At 43.7% G+C, this 19,692-nt stretch overlaps 1 protein-coding gene across 1 annotated transcript in view; it reads left to right on the top strand.

The window, feature by feature from the left end:
• The first annotated feature begins 12,478 nt into the window (after window positions 1-12,478).
• LOC106565209 (leucine-rich repeat transmembrane neuronal protein 4) overlaps window positions 12,479-19,692 on the top strand; it is a 143,832-nt gene continuing 136,618 nt past the window's right edge. Inside the window, exon 1 of the mRNA XM_014132079.3 lies at window positions 12,479-13,204. Coding sequence (XP_013987554.1) covers window positions 13,201-13,204 — 4 coding nt within the window. The 5' untranslated portion in view covers window positions 12,479-13,200. The remainder of the gene's footprint in view (window positions 13,205-19,692) is intronic.

Raw genomic sequence — 19,692 nt, 5'->3', positions numbered from 1 at the left:
ATGGTCGCACTTGTCGGTGGATTTCATAACCGATCTTCCACCATCACAAGGTAACACCACGATCCTGGTCGTTGTGGATCGCTTTTCTAAGTCCTGTCGTCTCCTCCCTTTGCCCGGTCTCCCTACGGCCCTACAGACGGCGGAGGCCCTGTTTACACACGTCTTTCGGCACTACGGGGTGCCTGAGGATATAGTGTCTGATCGAGGGCCCCAGTTCACGTCAAGGGTTTGGAAGGCATTCATGGAACGTCTGGGGGTCTCGGTTAGCCTTACTTTGGGTTTTCACCCCGAAAGTAACGGGCAGGTGGAGAGAGTTAATCAGGATGTGGGTAGGTTTCTGAGGTCTTATTGCCAGGATTGGCTGGGGGAGTGGGCGGCGTTTGTGCCCTGGGCAGAGATGGCTCAGAACTCGCTCCGCCACTGCCGGAAGCTGAGTCCGCGGTTGGTGGGGCCTTTTAAAGTCCTGAGGAGATTGAACGAGGTATGTTATAGGTTAAAGCTTCCCCCCAATTACCGCATTAACCCCTCGTTCCATGTGTCTCTCCTCAGGCTGGTGGTGGCTGGCCCGCTCCAGGAGGCCGAGGTGCGGGAGGTTCCTCCACCCCCTCTGGACATTGAGGGGGCCCCGGCGTACTCCGTTCGATCCATCCTGGATTCGAGACGTCGGGCGAGGGGTCTTCAGTACCTCGTGGACTGGGAGGGGTACAGTCCGGAGGAGAGATGCTGGGTTCCGGTGGACGACGTGTTAGATCCTTCCATGCTGAGCGAGTTCCATCGTCTCCATCCGGATCGCCCTGCGCCTCGTCCTCCGGGTCGTCCCCGAGGCCGGTGTCGATGCACTGCTGGAGCCGCGCGTCGGGGGGGGGGGGGGGGGGGGGGGGTACTGTCACGACTTCTACCGAAGTTGATGCCCCTCCTTGTTCGGGTGGTGTTCGGCGATCGACGTCACCGGTCTTCTAGCCACCATTGATCAGTTTTTCATTTTCCATTGGTTTTGTCTGGTCTCTTTACACACCTGTTTCATATCCCAGTAATTATATGTTGTGTATTTAACCCTCTGCTTCCCCTCATTTCTCTGTCGGTGATTGTTTGTTATGTTATGTGCGTGTTGTTTATGTATCGGTGTGCGACAGGTTATTTGTTTACCCAGATTATTTTTCTACGTGGGTTTTGGAGTTAGTTTTGGAAATAAATACTCAATTTTTTAACCACTCTGTTTTCTCCTGCGCCTGACTTCCCTGCCACATACATACACGGACTATGACAGAGGTACAGAACTTTTTTGAAACATTACAGCACTGTTAAAAAAATATATGGCAAATTGAAATCAAAACTGGATGGTGTTCAGAGATATATGGGAGGGGTTGAGGGGAACTGAAGGTTGGGACAAAATAACTCATGTAAAATGTATAAAGTATTAAAGTATGTATAAGCAGGAGGTAGAATCCTAAATATTGTTGTCTGTTAGTTTACTCGAATTAGAGGAGGGATGGTAGGGTTAGGGGAAAATAATAAATAAGGAAAATATCTAAAAATATATATATTTACCAAAACATATATGGGGGAATGGAAATTTACATTTACATTTACATTTAAGTCATTTAGCAGACGCTCTTATCCAGAGCGACTTACAAATTGGTGCATTCACCTTATAATATCCAGTGGAACAACCACTTTACAATAGTGAATCTAAATCTTTTAAGGGGGGGGTTAGAAGGATTACTTTATCCTATCCCAGGTATTCCTTGAAGAGGTGGGGTTTCAGGTGTCTCCGGAAGGTGGTGATTGACTCCGCTGTCCTGGCGTCGTGAGGGAGCTTGTTCCACCATTGGGGTGCCAGAGCAGCGAACAGTTTTAACTGGGCTGAGCGGGAACTGTGCTTCCTCAGAGGTAGGGAGGCGAGCAGGCCAGAGGTGGATGAACGGAGTGCCCTTGTTTGGGTGTAGGGCCTGATCAGAGCCTGAAGGTACGGAGGTGCCGTTCCCCTCACAGCTCAGTAGGCAAGCACCATGGTCTTGTAGCGGATGCGAGCTTCGACTGGAAGCCAGTAGAGAGAGCGGAGGAGCGGGGTGACGTGAGAGAACTTGGGAAGGTTGAACACCAGACGGGCTGCGGCGTTCTGGATGAGTTGTAGGGGTTTAATGGCACAGGCAGGGAGCCCAGCCAACAGCGAGTTGCAATAATCCAGACGGGAGATGACAAGTGCCTGGATTAGGACCTGCGCCGCTTCCTGTGTGAGGCAGGGTCGTACTCTGCGAATGTTGTAGAGCATGAACCTACAGGATCGGGTCACCGCCTTGATGTTGGTGGAGAACGACAGGGTGTTGTCCAGGGTCACGCCAAGGCTCTTAGCACTCTGGGAGGAGGACACAAGGGAGTTGTCGACCGTGATGGCGAGATCATGGAACGGGCAGTCCTTCCCCGGGAGGAAGAGCAGCTCCGTCTTGCCGAGGTTCAGCTTGAGGTGGTGATCCGTCATCCACACTGATATGTCTGCCAGACATGCAGAGATGCGATTCGCCACCTGGTTGTCAGAAGGGGGAAAGGAGAAGATTAATTGTGTGTCATCTGCATAGCAATGATATGAGAGACCATGTGAGGATATGACAGAGCCAAGTGACTTGGTGTATAGCGAGAATAGGAGTGGGCCAAGAACAAAGCCCTGGGGGACACCAGTGGTGAGAGCACGTGGTGCGGAGACAGATTCTCGCCACGCCACCTGGTAGGAGCGACCTGTCAGGTAGGACGCAATCCAAGCGTGGGCGGCGCCGGAGATGCCCAGCTCGGAGAGGGTGGAGAGGAGGATCTGATGGTTCACGGTATCAAAGGCAGCAGATAGGTCTAGAAGGATGAGAGCAGAGGAGAGAGAGTTAGCTTTAGCAGTGCGGAGAGCCTCCGTGACACAGAGAAGAGCAGTCTCAATTGAATGCCCAGTCTTGAAACCTGACTGATTAGGATCAAGAAGGTCATTCTGAGAGAGATAGCAAGAGAGCTGGCCAAGGACGGCGCGTTCAAGAGTTTTGGAGAGAAAGGAAAGAAGGGATACTGGTCTGTAGTTGTTGACATCGGAGGGATCGAGTGTAGGTTTTTTCAGAAGGGGTGCAACTCTCGCTCTCTTGAAGACGGAAGGGACGTAGCCAGCGGTCAAGGATGAGTTGATGAGCGAGGTGAGGTAGTGGAGAAGGTCTCCGGAAATGGTCTGGAGAAGAGAGGAGGGGATAGGGTCAAGTGGGCAGGTTGTTGGGCGGCCGGCCGTCACAAGACGCGAGATTTCATCTGGAGAGAGAGGGGAGAAAGAGGTCAAAGCACAGGGTAGGGCAGTGTGAGCAGGACCAGCAGTGTCGTTTGACTTAGCAAACGAGGATCGGATGTCGTCAACCTTCTTTTCAAAATGGTTGACGAATGCTTGGAGTTTAGAGTGGTAGAAAGTGGCTTTAGCAGCAGAGACAGAAGAGGAAAATGTAGAGAGGAGGGAGTGAAAGGATGCCAGGTCCGCAGGGAGGCGAGTTTTCCTCCATTTCCGCTCGGCTGCCCGGAGCCCTGTTCTGTGAGCTCGCAGTGAGTCGTCGAGCCACGGAGCAGGAGGGGAGGACCGAGCCGGCCTGGAGGATAGGGGACAGAGGAAATCAAAGGATGCAGAGAGGGAGGAGAGGAGGGTTGAGGAGGCAGAATCAGGAGATAGGTTGGAGAAGGTTTGAGCAGAGGGAAGAGATGATAGGATGGAAGAGGAGAGAGTAGCGGGAGAGAGAGAGCGAAGGTTGGGACGGCGCAATACCATCCGAGTAGGGGCAGAGTGAGAAGTGTTGGATGAGAGCGAGAGGGAAAAGGATACAAGGTAGTGGTCGGAGACTTGGAGGGGAGTTGCAATGAGATTAGTGGAAGAACAGCATCTAGTAAAGATGAGGTCAAGCGTATTGCCTGCCTTGTGAGTAGGGGGGGAAGGTGAGAGGGTGAGGTCGAAAGAGGAGAGGAGTGGAAAGAAGGAGGCAGAGAGGAATGAGTCGAAGGTAGACGTGGGGAGGTTAAAGTCACCCAGAACTGTGAGAGGTGAGCCATCCTCAGGAAAGGAACTTATCAAGGCGTCAAGCTCATTGATGAACTCTCCAAGGGAACCTGGAGGGCGATAAATGATAAGGATGTTAAGCTTGAAAGGGCTGGTAACTGTGACAGCATGGAATTCAAATGAGGAGATAGACAGATGGGTCAGGGGAGAAAGAGAGAATGTCCACTTGGGAGAGATGAGGATTCCAGTGCCACCACCCCGCTGGCTCGATGCTCTAGGGGTATGCAAGAACGCGTAGTCAGATGAGGAGAGAGCAGTAGGAGTAGCAGTGTTATCTGTGGTAATCCATGTTTCCGTCAGCGCCAGGAAGTCTAGGGACTGGAGGGTAGCATAGGCTGAGATGAACTCAGCCTTGTTGGCCGCAGACCGGCAGTTCCAGAGGCTGCCGGAGACCTGGAACTCCACGTGGGTCGTGCGCGCTGGGACGACCAGGTTAGAGTGGCAGCGGCGAAATTATGCAGATTATTACATTGATAGAAGCAGCAATCTATCTGCAATATTAAAACTGATCTTAGACTTCTTCACAAGTACTCACAGCTGCAGTCACTGCCAAAGGTGATTCTAACATGTATTGACTCAGGGGGTTGAATGCTTATCAAATCAAAATATGAGTGTTTTATTTTCCATTAATATAAAAAAAAATACTTTGACATTACAGAGTATTTTGAGTTAATTGTTAACAAAAGAATGACAATAAAATCCATTTTAATCCCACTTTGTAACACAATAAAATGTGGTAAATACTTTCTGGTGTAAATACTTTCTGAAGGCACTGTATATAAAAACACAGGATAATCTGTTTTTGACTGCACTGCGACTTGTCCTACAAGCTCTGAGTTTGCTAATGACCTCCTTAATGAGGAAACATTTACTTACTATGACTGAGATATGTGGTTGTATCACCTAGCTATTTTAAGATTAATTCACTAACTCTAAGTCGCTCTGGATGAGAGCGTCTGCTAAATAACTAAAATGTAAACGTAGGTATGAAGCTGTAGATAGGGTGGCAGTGGCAGCATAATGCACGGCCATGTTTAAGGCAGGCACGTTTGACATGTTTAGAATGTGAACATGGCCACTGCATTGTCAATAACAAAATAGGAAAATATGTTTCATTGTATTAGTATTCAGCATTGTATTAGGATCCCCATTGGGTGATGCCAAAGCAGCTGCGCTACTCTTCCTGGGGTTCAAACAGGAAATAAACAACACCTCACAACAAGACAACAGTCTAAATCATACATAAAACAATACAATAGTACATTGTAGTTCAGCTGTTGTGAACTGAGATATGTGCTTACACACTTGAGATTAGCAGCCTGCCCATGTTCTACCCGTGCGAGCTTGTGTCCATGGAGACCCCGCCGGCAGAGACAGATGGTAAGGCATTCTCTGCCACACACAGATGCCCACCTCTTATCTTTCCCATGTCTTTATAGGACAAAGCGCAGAGACCGGAAGAAATACAGGCTTTTCATGTAAACACAAAAACAAGAGAAACCACTAAATCAAATCAAAGGTTATAGATTACACAGATGTGCAGGTGTTATAGCAGGTGCAGCAACATGCTTGTGTTACCAGCTCCAACAGTGCAGTAGAATGTCTCACAAATACAATACAAATACAAAATAATCACAAAAAAATGTAAACAAGAAATCAAGAAATAACATTCCTAGTAGATATATTAGAGTGAGCATGTGTGAGAATCCAGAATAGGCAGTATATAATTTGGAAATAAAATTGTATGTACAGTAGTAGGTATATTAGGATGAGCTAATGCTAGTTGACTTCATGAGCTAGTAGTAAAACAAAATCACAGCAAATGGGTTAGCATGAACGACTACACTTACAGATGTGAGTATGATTCAAGAATCCCATCTAGAATGTCAAAGAGATGTTTTATTACATCCAGCTCTTTCAAAAGATTATGGCAGTCGACGTCACCGGTGCCAATACATTTATTTCAACAACTCAACAATCCTCTTCTCTGATCTCAGCTGATGGAGGTGCTTTGTGCTTTTTGTCTTTCAGGTAGTTAAACAACCGCCCATATGTCTGTTTCCATGTACAGCCGCTCCCAGCAACCTCTGCTGCACGGTTTGTAACAGAAGCCTCCAGATTGGCCCACAGCTTGGGGTAAAGGTTAATGGAGTCGACCCATAAACAAGGATTCACAGGCTCCAGCTTGTGTTGCTGCAACCATGGCATTAACACCTCCTAATGTTTGAAGAAAATCTGGAAAAATAAAAAGCACTTGAGGCAGATGGAGGTGATTGTGGCAAAGTTAAGATCAGAGGAAATAGGTTTAGAAGAGATCCAGCAGAACTAAGAACATGTGCTGGCTTAATTCGATCATGTGAGAATGAGAGAATAAGGCTGTCTATCACCCTGGAGATAGATGCCTGACGGGGAGGATTCTGTCACAGCCACTTATCATACACATGCTAGACACACACACACACACACACACACACACACACACACACACACACACACACACCACACACACACACACACACACACACACACACACACACACACACACACACACACACACACACACACACACACAGTTTAAAGAAGGTATCAGTGAAGGACGGTAAAAATACTATTGAAAGATCAATCCATAAAGGGCAGAGCGATGGCACAGGTTTACCAGTGGGCTGTATTTCCTGAGGAGGTGGAATCACAGCCGTGGTCCATGAGTTGGCGCTGCTGCTGGTTCCAGAACTTTGCAGGGTATTAATTGTTTCACCGCTGTCAGCAGAATGATCTCGGCTTGTTGAACTCCATCCAAAAGTAAACCCATCAGCCAAATTGGATGGGAGCGGATACAAGTCCCACTAATGGGTGGTGTGTTTTAAAAGCAGCAGAGAAAGTGTCAGAATAGGTGTCTTGCTCCATTTGAAGTAGTGTGCTGAACACAGGTAAAATGTCACAGCCTTTTTGGTTAATGCCCATCATCAAGGGGATCAGGAGGATAAGCAGGGAGGGATTTCTGCATGGTTGAATCTGTAAAAGATATTTAGATAAAATGTTAACCATAAAAGAAAGCTATGATTAATGTGACATATTTATGGCCCTATCCCAGACTGGGAGAGGGAGTTACTCAAAAAGTTGTATCCGGTTCGCTCAGCTCAACTGAACTCACTTTGACTGGACTCAAACTGAACTTAACACAACACCAGTAAAGACACTCCTCTGAACTCCACTCCAACTGCTATTACTAAAAAGCCCTTTCAAGCAATGTAAAACGTTCTAATATGGTAGCATTGATTTTTGATTGATTTGAGGAGATCTTCCTTTAAGTGTTATTGACTCTGGAAACATGTATTTCTATAGATATCACAAAAGGCTCTGTGATGACGTGACACAGTTATTACTCTGGCACCAGCATGGGCTACTAAGCAAACTCTGGATTTTTTTCTGAACAACATCATAATGTTTGATTAACTACTGTGGACTCTGTCGCACATTCATTTAGCTTTTTCAACATAACACCACAATATGCTCTGAATGCCTCCAACATATTTCACAGATGTTACACTCAAACCCTTTTAACACCAGAACCATAAATATTTGACACCTACTGAATAGCGCCAAGAGCTTTCTAAGAAAACATTAAAAACATACAGCCAACAAGAAATTATAAAAAGAGATATGAAACATCTTACATCTTAAATGTTGACATGTTATATTCCTTTTCTCCTCATATCTGTTAGGTCCATTTCACCTTGGAGTTAATAAATGTTTTTACCCCAGAGTCAATGACACACAAGAAATTCAGCTGTGTTATTGCATGTTTTAAAAGATCCAGTGCTGCAAATGTTGCCTGGGTAGTGCCGATGGAATATATATCAACAAATTGCCACTGGATTTTCAGAGAGTAGTGTTAGAACCCACAGTAAAATGCCACAGACATCAACAACAACAGCTAAAATACCTTTTCAGGTCAGAAATCTACTGGCTACATGTTTTATAATATTTTTCGAAGATGCATTTATCCTTGATTACTTCACCAGGGATTTGTTGGAGTCCAAAATGTTGCTTCTTCTGCTGATAAATTAACACAACAACGTCTCCCTGTGTAGAAGCACCTGCGTTCCTTGACCTCACTGACCCCCAGGGAACGTCTGCTCTAGTCTTGTATTTATTCTTAGCCTTCAGGAAGCATGCTATCCCTAACTAGATCAACTGTGAGATGTTACTTGCTTTTCCTTATAGAGTAACAGACAGACCTGAAACACTTCGAATCCAGGCTGTATCACACTAATTTCAAGAGGTGTCCACATACTTTTGTATATATATATATATAGTGTATGTACAGTGTGTATCAGCATCCATAAGTTGCCCTGGGTCTTAATTAAGTATGATTATTATTTGGTCACAATTTATTTGGATAGTCTGGATAAGCAACTAGGGTTAGGGTTATGGTTAAGATACAGGTTAAGGGTTAGAGATATGGTTAGGGTTAGTTGAAATGTTACTAGTCTGTAGAGTTTCTACAGGTAGACTATCCAAATAAAGTGTTACCTATTATTTTGTATGTAAATAAATACTCTGATCATCAGGTTATGATCTTCAGTTTGTGTCTAATTAGAGTTACTAGGTAGTTACACAGATGGTCCCAGTGATAATAAAAACAACCATTTTGAATTCCCTCTACATAGTGCATACTGGCAACAACAGCCAGTTCAGCACCTGGACAGCGGCCGGACTGAGCTGCTCCTGGCAGTCTAATTTTGGTCACGCATGATGTTTGAGTGATTTGCACTGTAGTGAGACTTGACAAAACAGATGGACGATATTTATTATACAGTATGCTAACTTTTTTCTCTCTCTGGCTCAGTTTTATATTCTCAAAAACAAAAGTGGCATTCAAACACTGATAAGGCAAAAGGTTCAGATACTTTTTGATCTTGCAATCCATCAAACAAAATAACCTAATAACCTTTCAAGCCTGACTGTTTTGAGTTGTTGTTCATCACTGAGAATGCAGCCAACAGCACGGCCAACTGTACTGCATTAATGCGCAAGGTAAAGTTCCCATTATCCGTAACGACAGCCATGACCCGGATATCTTGTTCTATTAACAGCAGTGATCCGCTATACGGATAGCCATGCTAGCGTCACCCTCATGTCGGTGCTAGCAAGCTAGCAAGCAGACTAGGTAGCCAATCCAGTTGGGGCTGGAAACAATAGTGAGCTGTGATTGGTCAATAGCAATGCGATGTCGCGGAGTATGCAACAAAAGTTCAGCTTTCCACATCTTTGGTCCCGCCCAGTTCACGCACCCTCGCCCATGCTTGCATTGCCCAACAGTCCTCCGCCCACTTCGCTTTCCTTCATTGAGGCGGCAGTGTAGCCTAGTGGTTAGAGCGTTGCAAGTTCGAATCCCCAAGCTGACAAGGTACAAATCTGTTGTTCTGCCCCTGAACAAGGCAGTTAACCCACTGTCATTGAAAATAAGAATTTGTTCTTAACTGATTTGCCTAATTAAATAAAGTGAATGGGGCGCCATTGTTTAATCAAACCCAACGTGTTAGTTCGACTTCTGCCGTAAGGGTCGCTGTGCGCAACCCATATTTATGCATAGAAATGTCAGAAACTAAAGCTTACTACAAGCTCTATGCAGCCGCAAGATTCAAAGTCTTGCAATGTCGTCACAAAAGGGTTGTCACAAAAGGGGCAGCTCCTTGTAAAACGCTCAGGCATTCAAAGTACTATTTTACTACATGAAATTGAGACATGCCGTATCAAACCTTCCGCAGCCCGGGGGGCAGTGTTGCTGCTTGGTTCCTTGATCTGATTTATAGGCTATTCATCAAATACAGTGAGGGCACAAAACATTATGCTCTTTCCATTACATATACTGACCAGGTGAATCCAGGTGAAAGCTTTGATCCCTTATTGATGTCACTTGTTAAATCCACTTCAATCAGTGTAGATGAAGGGGAGGAGACAGGTTAAAGAAGGATTTTGAGACGTGTGCCATTCAGATGGTGAGAGAAAATATTTAAGTGCCTTTGAACGGGGTATGGTAGTAGGTGCCAGGTGCACCGGTTTGTGTCAAGAACTGCAATGCTGCTGGGTTTTTCACGCTTCCCCGTGTGTATCAAGAATGGTCTACCACCTAAAAGACATTCAGCCAACTTGACACAACTGTGGAAAGCATTGGATCAACATGGGCCAGCATCCCTTTGGAACGCTTTGACACCTTGTAGAGTGCATGCTCTGACGAATTGAGCCTGTTCTGAGGGCAAAGGGAGGGGGTGCAACTTAATATCAGGAAGGTGTTCCTAATGTTTTGAACGCTCAGTGTATTTTCTCAGTGACTGTTCAAACAGTAAACCAAACAACAAGAATCCAAAAAGGTATTTTGTTTAGAAGTAATAACTAGTGATTACAGGCTATTGTGAAATGGTAGAACCTGATGTAGCCAACTAGCTAGGCATGTGTTTTTTTCTCTGTCACCAAAACATTATGACTTTCTATTTTTAGCTGATATGGGATTGAATAAACAAACAGCATATCAAACTGGGATAATGTTTTAGGTTACACCGGCAAGGTATATTTTTTAAATCATAAATCTGATTATTTCACATAGAGATGTGGGAAGCTAAAAAGGTTAGCTAGCTTGCTATGTTTTTAGCCAGGCTAAAGCCAGCTAGCCAGGCTACCAGCTAGCTAATATTAGCAAGGGATGGTGACTCTTCCATTCTTCCACAAAATGAAAAGACAAAACTAGAAAAAAACGTTGCTATCTCACAGGCACACGTAGATCAGCGGAGTGAAGCTTGTACAACAGAACAATGACCCAGATGTTTCAACGGATGTATAAATCTGAAGCATCAAACTGGTATTAACACTCACCACCAAGTATGGTGATGAGAGGAAGCCCAGTGGCTGGCAGTAGGAGAAGATTGAGGCGAGATGGATTTTACCTGACATTCTGCTAATTTTCTCATTGATGAAACAATGCATCTCAAAACAGTTTTCTGTTCCCAAAACTAGAATCTGTTACAAACAGAGTGGACAAAGTTTTGCAGACTTTACCCTTTGCCAAAGTTTCTAAAAATTGCATTGTTTAGAAGAAGTGCAAGGGTGAATTGAGTTATTGCACACGCGCACTTCACAGAGCAGGCGTTCCCTAACTGAAATATGCAAATAGATGCAAGAACGCAGCAAAATAGGCTCTCGTTAGCTCGTACTTGGCTCTGCCCACCTCCTTGCTTGTTCTACTATGATTCATTTGCTCCCATTAGAAACGACAGGCTGTGGTCTATCTTGGGTTAGTTATAAAACTCTTTGCTTGTGCCCACTGGGCACACACTGGTTCAATCAATGTTGTTTCCACATCATTTCAATTTTAAACCAACGTGGAATAGATGTTGAATTGACGTCTGTGCCTAGTGGGTAGTAACCTTAAATGTGCCTCAGACAGCCAATGTGACACGTTCAAATTAACTTTATTCCCCAAGCAACAGAAGTTCAGAGTTTATTTTTTCATTGCAGATGAAATTGAGGACTGGGTCCTTTGTGTAGGCTATTTATTGCCTTCAGAGGCATCATTCCCATAGGGTACACAGGGGTACATGCCCCCTCAGATGGTTTCCTTTAATACAACTTTCATTTGTTTATTTTTATTTTTTTGTAATACTAAATACTACTTGCCACTTCAATACTAGAAGCAATTTCAGGCTATCAATCAAGTTAGAGTAGCTAACTTGTCTAACTATCTTAGCTGGCATGCCTGCTGGCAAGGTTGGTAGACTTTAGAAAATCAATCAATAATTAAATGTACTGAATAAGAATCACATTCCTTTCAATATTTTACCCAGATTTTCGCAGAGATATAGAGAAGCATATTTTGTTCCTTAAAAAAAGAACCACTAGTCAGGAGGATACTGACAGCTCAGGAGGTATGCTTAGATATGCATAAAAATATACATATTGTTTTACGTAGAAAGCATAATTATTATGGATCTAGATTGCAGGAAAACGCTGTTTCAGGTGTTTGAAAAATACAAAATTCTCAAACATATGGATTGGGGCCTATCCCCACTCTGGACCACTCACTAGCCATCCTCATGTTCTTTGTTCCCCTCAGATTTTGGGGGTGCATGACGCCTGGTGTATTAGGCTACCATAAAAAATTCTTAAATGGCACAATCAAACCAAATGAAAACTGCAACAGGTAGCTTATGTAATTTGCAAATTGCAATAGCCTATCGTGAAATAGCGTGTGAATGGTCAGCATCAGATAATATCCCTTTCTCTCTGTCATTATTTTTTGTGACTTTCAACACACAACCTACAAAGACGAGCACTGTATGCTGAGGGAGAGCCAAGGAAAATATGTTTATTCGGGGGGGCTCTCTCACCAGAAGAGGGCATTCCGATTCTTCCTGACAAAGTTGCCGTGATACATGCAGACGTGATGTTAACTACTCAAACGCTTACACTTATGCGCTTCTGGAATTGAGGAGAGAATAGGGGTGAAAGGGGGAATGCTCATCCTGCATGATTTTGGTTTGCTTACAGAGTAAAACGACCACAGACCCTTCGAATTCTCCTGTGATCAGGGTAAGCTTCTTTCGTTGGGAATGTGAATTCCCTGTCAGTCTTACTATAAACATTTTGGGTCGCTTTTTACTGGGGAGATCTGCTGATATTCACACAGCCTCTTGGGAAAATCGTTGTTTTTGCATCATGCCATAATGGATGGATGGAGGGTGATGAGAACGTTTCGACTGGAATCTTTCAACTTTGCCATCACGCTTATTTTGGATTGTGATATATGACTTGGATGTGGCATCGTTTGTTCTCAGACGCGCTGTTAATATTGGACACCACGATTTTACGCGGGAATTATGTGCATGGATATGGTAGGAAACTAGATCGGGAGACATGTTCCATGGTGAAACTACATGCTTGACACACGGATACCCCTCTGACTCGCTTATATTCCGGGGGCAGCGACGGGCAGGTGCGCGTTGGAATCGGCGGCTGCGCGAAGCGACTGGGGTCCTGGACTAGAACCGTACCGTCTGATGAGAGCGCGTGTCATGCGGACTCAGCTGTCGCGCGCTGTAAGGCTTTAAAACCTGTGGACAGGAGCTGACAGATAAACTGATATGTGTAAGTATATGTGCCTGTAAATGTATTATATCTGCTCCATGTAGTGGAAACGAGAGTAAGGTAAGCTGCGTCTTTTCCCTCAAATTCGCTCCCAACATGCCAGCAGACTTACTGTGTCTGAGTGCATAAAGATCTAGTATGTTCAGATAAAAATTGTGTATTGCAACTATGAGATTTCCCAAAGCATTGTTATTTTTTTATCTGTTATTAAACACGTTCAGCACGCTCTTGTCCCTATGAATTTACTCTGGATATGCCAAACAGAGTCGCAGAGCTGCAATGTGGTTATTTTTTTAAAATTGTATTGTTGTACTACAGGCGATGAATGCCTGTGTGCGATTAACAATTGGACACATAGCAAATACGCCAATATGCCGTTCAAGCTTTGCCAGAGATTGCATCTGAATAACTGTTCCGTTTACAAAAAGCTCTATAGTCTAATGCATCCGTTCGTTAGCTATATGGTTTGGAGCATCCTATTTCTTCTTACCTGGTTTATGAAGAGAATTCGGATCATTGACTGGGACTGGAATGCTAATTATGGCATATGTTGGATGCAAGTCAACTTTACAAAGCGTGGTCCTGCATAATTATCGAAAGCCCATTCATGGTTATGTTTTCTTCATTTCGTGATCTAGAAGTGTCAGTGGTATGTCCAACATTAACTGAGAACAGACCATTTGAGTTTCATGAGTGGATTACATCCAGATTAATTACGCAGATAAATTGTGCTAATAAGATCGATTCATATTTTATTTTGCTTTGCTATATCATAAATCAGTAGGCTAGCGGTGTGTGCACCTGCTCCTTGTTTAGCCTTGAAGACAGTCTGTTATGCGCTCTCTTGCTGTTTGGTCATTGAGAGATGATTGTGGATAATTTTTGTTATTTGACCTAGCATCTACAAGAGGCTTGATGAATGCCACTTGGAGCACGAACAGCCTGCAAATTTCAGCATTAAATAGTGTGAGCATGTTCGCTCAAGTGTGTCTCTGTGTGTGTGTGTGTGTGTGTGTGTGTGTATGTGTGTGTGTGTGTGTGTGTGTAGGTGCGTTTGCGTGCTTGCTCGCGTGCGTGTGTGATGAGGGGCTAGCCTACGGATGTGGTTAGATTTTTTAATAGCTTCCCCCTGGTGTTTGAAATCATCAGTATGTTTTTGTTAGCAGTTCATTTATCCACAGCCATTATTGAACTCTTACACAGATGGCCAAATGCACTGGCTATGCTGTGCCATTATTTTTTAAGGTGGTATGATTTATCAGGCTACTGCACTGCATCGATACATTGTTTACCAGGGGCGTTATGCACCACAAAAATCTGAGAGGGCACAAATTACGTTAGGATGACTGGGAGGGTGGTCTGGAGAAGGGCTGAATTTGAGAATTTTGCCATTTAAAAAAAACCTTAAACAGATTGTTCCTGCAATCTAGAGCCATACGCATTATGTTTAAATCTATGTAAAAAATATGTGTATTTTTCTGCATATCTGATCATACCTCTTGATTTGTCTGTATCCTAACTGGTGGTTCTTTTAAAAATAAACTAAATAGGCTTCTCTGCATCCCTGCTAAAATCTTGGTAGAAGATTTAAAGGAATGTGAGTCTTATTCAGTAGGCCTACATTTAGTTATTGCTTGCTTTTCTAGTCTACCAACCTTGCCAGCAGGCATGCCAGCTAAGATAGTTAGACAAACTAGCTACTCTAACTTGATTGATAGCCTGAAATGGCTTCTTGGTAGCTAGTTATGAGATTGGGATATTGGGAACTTATCTGGGCTAGCCAACTTCATGAAATTGCTAGGTGGCTAGTACTATTAAAAAACAAAGAACAAATCTGAGTGGCACGTGCCCCTGTGCCCCCTATGGACATGACGTCTCTGTTGTTTAATGCAAAATTGGTCTGAAGTAACTAATTCTGCAACAAAAAAATCATACATGAATAAGGATAAATATGACTATTATTTATTTAGTCATAGTTTTGCAACAGCCTTTAGGCTATATACTGTAGCTATAGTTTGAGCACTTGAATTGCATATGATCATCATGCAGGGTGGATTGCATTAATTGTGCTTTTTGTCTCTTCCTTAGATAACAAGCAAAACTACTCACTTGTATTCTAACGCATCATTGCCATTGTCATCCATAAACTTTGGTCTTGTAATCCCATTACCGTTGTTGATTACTTAAAAGTTGCTCCCTCAGTCATCTCACTGACTATTGGCAGTTAAACCCCCGACTCCTCTGTTGCCATTTGTTAGCTGCATCATGTGGCGCATGACGCAGGGCTTCATGGCCCATAAACTGATGAGGTACACACACTGCCAAGCACTGCAATGTGGTCTTGTTTCTGCAAATACAAAGCCCACAAGCCATATAGCAATATGAGCTTCTGTGCCAACAGGTTGAATGGAAAATACGTTTTGCACCTTTTTATGCATAGGGCATGTGCCCAAAATAGTTTTAATCCACATTAGTCATCATTGCCTCAGCACCAAATGATATATATATATTTTGTAACAGTGATTTACAGTGCCTTCAGAATGTATTCATACCCATTGATTTATTCCATATTTTGTTACATCCTGAATTCAAAATGTATTAAATAGATTTTGTTCTCACATGTCTCATAATGACAAAGTGAAAACATGTTTTTAGAAATTTTTGCAAATGTATTGAAAATGAAATACAGAAATATCTCATTTACATACCAGTCAAAAGTTTGGACACAAAAGTTTGGACACTTTATTTGGACTATTTTCTAACTTGTAGAATAATAGTGAGGACATCAAAACTGTGAAATAACACATATGGAATCATGTACTAACCTAAAAAGTGTTAAACAAATCAAAATATATTTTATATTTGAGATTCTTCAAAGTAGCCACCCTTTGCCTTGATGACAGCTTTGCACATGCATTCTTTCAACCAGCTTAATGAGGAATGCTTTTCCAACATTCTTGAAGGAGTTCCCACATATGCTGAGCACTTGGCATGCTTTTCCTTCGCTCTCCAGTCCAACTCAACCCAGACCATCTCAATTGGGTTGAGGTCGGGTGATTGTGGAGGCCAGGTCATCTGATGCAGCACTCCATCACTCTCCTTAGTCAAATAGCCCTCACGTTGCCTGGGGGTGTGTCCTGTTGAAAAACAATTGATAGTCCCACTAAGTGCAAACCAGATGGGATATTATATCGCTGCAGATTGCTGTGGTAGCCATGCTAGTTAAGTGTGCCTTGAATTCTAAATAAATCACAGACACTGTCACCAGCAAAGCACCCCCACACCATCACACCTCCTCCTCTGTGCTTCACGGTGTGAACCACACATGCAGAGATCATTCGTTCACCTATTCTGCGTCTCACAAAGACACGGCGGTTGGAACCAAAAATCTCAAATTTGGACTCAGCAGACCAAAGGACAGATTTCCACTGGTCTAATATCCATTGCTCGTGTTTCTTGGCCCAATCAGGTCTCTTCTTCTTATTGGTGTCTTTTAGTAGTGGTTTCTTTGCAGCAATTTGACTATGAAGGCCTGATTCACACAGTCTCCTCTGAACAGTTGATGTTGAGATGTGTCCGTTACTTGAACTTTGTGAAGCATTTATTTGGGCTGTAATTTCTGAGGTTCAGTTAACTCTAATAATGACTTATCCTCTGCAGCAGAGGTAACTCTGGGTCTTCCTTTCCTATGGCGGTCCTCATGAGAGCCAGTTTCTACATAGCGCTTGATGGTTTTTGTGACTGCAATTTTCCAGACTGAATGAATTCATGTCTTAAAGTAATGATGGGCTGTCGTTTCTCTTTGCTTATTAGAGCTTTTCTTGCCATAATATGGACTTGGTCTTTTACCAAATAAGGCTATCTTCTGTATACCACCCCTACCTTGTCACAACACAACTGATTGGCTCAAAAGCATTAAGATGGAAAGAAATTCCACAAATGTGACCGACCGCATTGATTCGGTCTTATGCAGCAAAATTAGAAATTGTGTTTTTTACATTGGATAAAAGCAGAGATACAGAGCTTCAAAATGGTATATCATACACTGCATTTGAGGAACAATTGTAAAGTATTTCTGCTTTGAAAGTTGATTAACTTGTAACCTCACTTTTGAGAAAATGGTATTTTAATGTTTTGGTACCTACAGGAGAGCTCTTCTTTGTCTACTGTACAGTACACCCATTCAGCATCGTACACAACTTCTTAAGCTTTAGCTCCACCAATCTCTTTAAGGGTTGATCCGAGTGTTCTCTCCTAACAACAGCAGTCAAGCTAACTGGCTAACAGTTGTTGCAGTGACATTCTATTGAAATGGATACTTGCATAGTGTAGTTTTTTGCTAAGACATGTAGCTAGCTAGCTAAACAATGAACCATAATCTCAACTCATGACATTACTACCCTGCATGAATATGCAGGTAGCTAACCAACCAGCTTCAATGTTAGCTAGCTAACATTAGGCTATAACTAGCCAAGCAAATGACTCTGAGATACATATAATAAGATCATACTCGTAACGTTAGATAGTGAGCCAACCAGCTAATGTTAGCTAGCTAGCTAACAGTACACTTTAACTTGAAATGAAAACGACTTTGTCAAAATTAGAAATGTGTTATATCTGAAAATGCAGCTAGCAAGATTATCTTATCCGTATACATCATGGTTGGACGCTTCTCCCTGTCACGGATGCCATGGTTGCCCTTAGTTTAAAGATTTAACCCGGAGCCAGTTGTTTTCTCCATCTCCTTGGCTATCATTCTATTATTCCACTGATTTTAAAACTCGGTCCTCCAGAAACTATAGAGCAACACTTATGCAGTTCTACTAAGCAATATATGTTTTTAAAAGCTGCGTTAGACATGATTACCTACACATACTAACCAGCTCAAATAGATAGAAATGTGCTATATGGCAGACCAATCCGAACTCATCTCTCAGCATTGTCAGCCCACTCATTATCTCAGCCAATCATGGCTAGCGAGAAGGTTGCTGACTTTTTCTGTGGCTAAACCAACTAGGCTCGTAATTTAACAATTGCATTCATATTTATTCTAAGGATCGACGCTGGAGACAGGAAGCGGGTACAGGGAGAACATTTAATAAATTACGGACATGAAACAGGACAAGGGACAAAGTAACGACATCAAAGCAGACATGGGGAACACACAGAGGAAACAGACAGATAAAGGGGAGGCAATCAAATAATGATGGAGTTCAGGTGGGTCCAATGAGGTGCAGGTGTGCGTAACGAAGGGGACAGGTGTGCGTAAAGATAGGCAGTCTGGCGCCCTTGAGCGCCAGAGAGGGAGAGCGGGAGCAGACGTGACAGTACCACCCCCTCTAGTGGCGCCACCCGGCGTCCCACCTGGGTGAGCCTGACAGGCCGGCCGAGGCATGGGCGCTGGATAAGCCGGCTGGGGCGTAGAAACCCAACAAACCGGCAGAGGCATGGGAGCCTGGCGAACCGGCTGAGGTATGGGAGACTGACGATCTGGTTGAGGCGTGAAAGCCTGATGATCCCGCTGAGACTTGGGAGCCTGACGAACCGGTTGAGGCGTGGGAGCCCGATTGCCGGCTGAAGCGTGGGGTGGGCGCCTGCCGAGCCCACCGGGGCAAGAAAAACCTCTCGAGCCAGCTAGGGCATGGAAGCCAGACGAGCTAGCTGGGGCACCCCCGTTTCCATCGATGACGGCACCCGGACCCGACGTCACCAACAGAAAACGAGGCCTCCCTGATGCTTCCAAATTTGGTGGCTGCATTCTGTAAGGATCGACGCTGGAAACAGGAAGCAGGTATAGGGAGAACATTTAATAAATTACGGACATGAAACAGGACAGGAACAGCGTCTGGAAAGGGGACAAAGTAACAACATAAATGCAGACATGGGGAACACATAGAGGAAACAGACAGATAAAGGAGAGGCAATCAAATAATAATGGAATTCAGGTGGGTCCAATGAGGCGCAGGTGTGCGTAACGAAAGGGACAGGTGTGAGTAAAGATCGGCAGTCTGGTGCCCTCAAGCGCCAGAGAGGGAGAGCAGGAGCAGGCGTGACATTTACAGATGACATACAAGTTTGTTATTAAGGCACATGAAAGTTCACATGTTCCAGAAGGCATTTCTGCCAAAAAACGCATTTTGATAAAAATAAAAAAAGTTTACATTCAAATGGCTCTTGTGTGAAGTAGTGACCCGCGGCATACGCCTAGTTTCCTGAAACGGGTCACAAATGAACTTTTAACAAGGCACACCTGTTAATTGAAATGCATTCCAGGTGACTACCTCATGAAGCTGTTTGAGAGAATGCCAAGAGTGTGCAAAGATGTCATCAAGGGAAAGGGTGGCTACTTTGAAGAATCTCAAATATAAAATATATTTGATTTTTAACACTTTTTTGGTTACTACATGATTCCATATGTATTATTTCATAGTTTTGATGTCTTCACTATTATTCTACAACGTAGAAAATTGTCAAAATAAAGAAAAACT

The sequence above is a fragment of the Salmo salar genome, chromosome 01, assembly GCF_965601325.2.
Source record: "Salmo salar chromosome 01, fSalSal1, whole genome shotgun sequence".
In the NCBI taxonomy this organism is placed as follows: domain Eukaryota; kingdom Metazoa; phylum Chordata; class Actinopteri; order Salmoniformes; family Salmonidae; genus Salmo; species Salmo salar.
The sequence above is the reverse complement of the archived record's forward strand: the minus strand, read 5'-3'. Positions and strand labels throughout refer to the sequence as shown.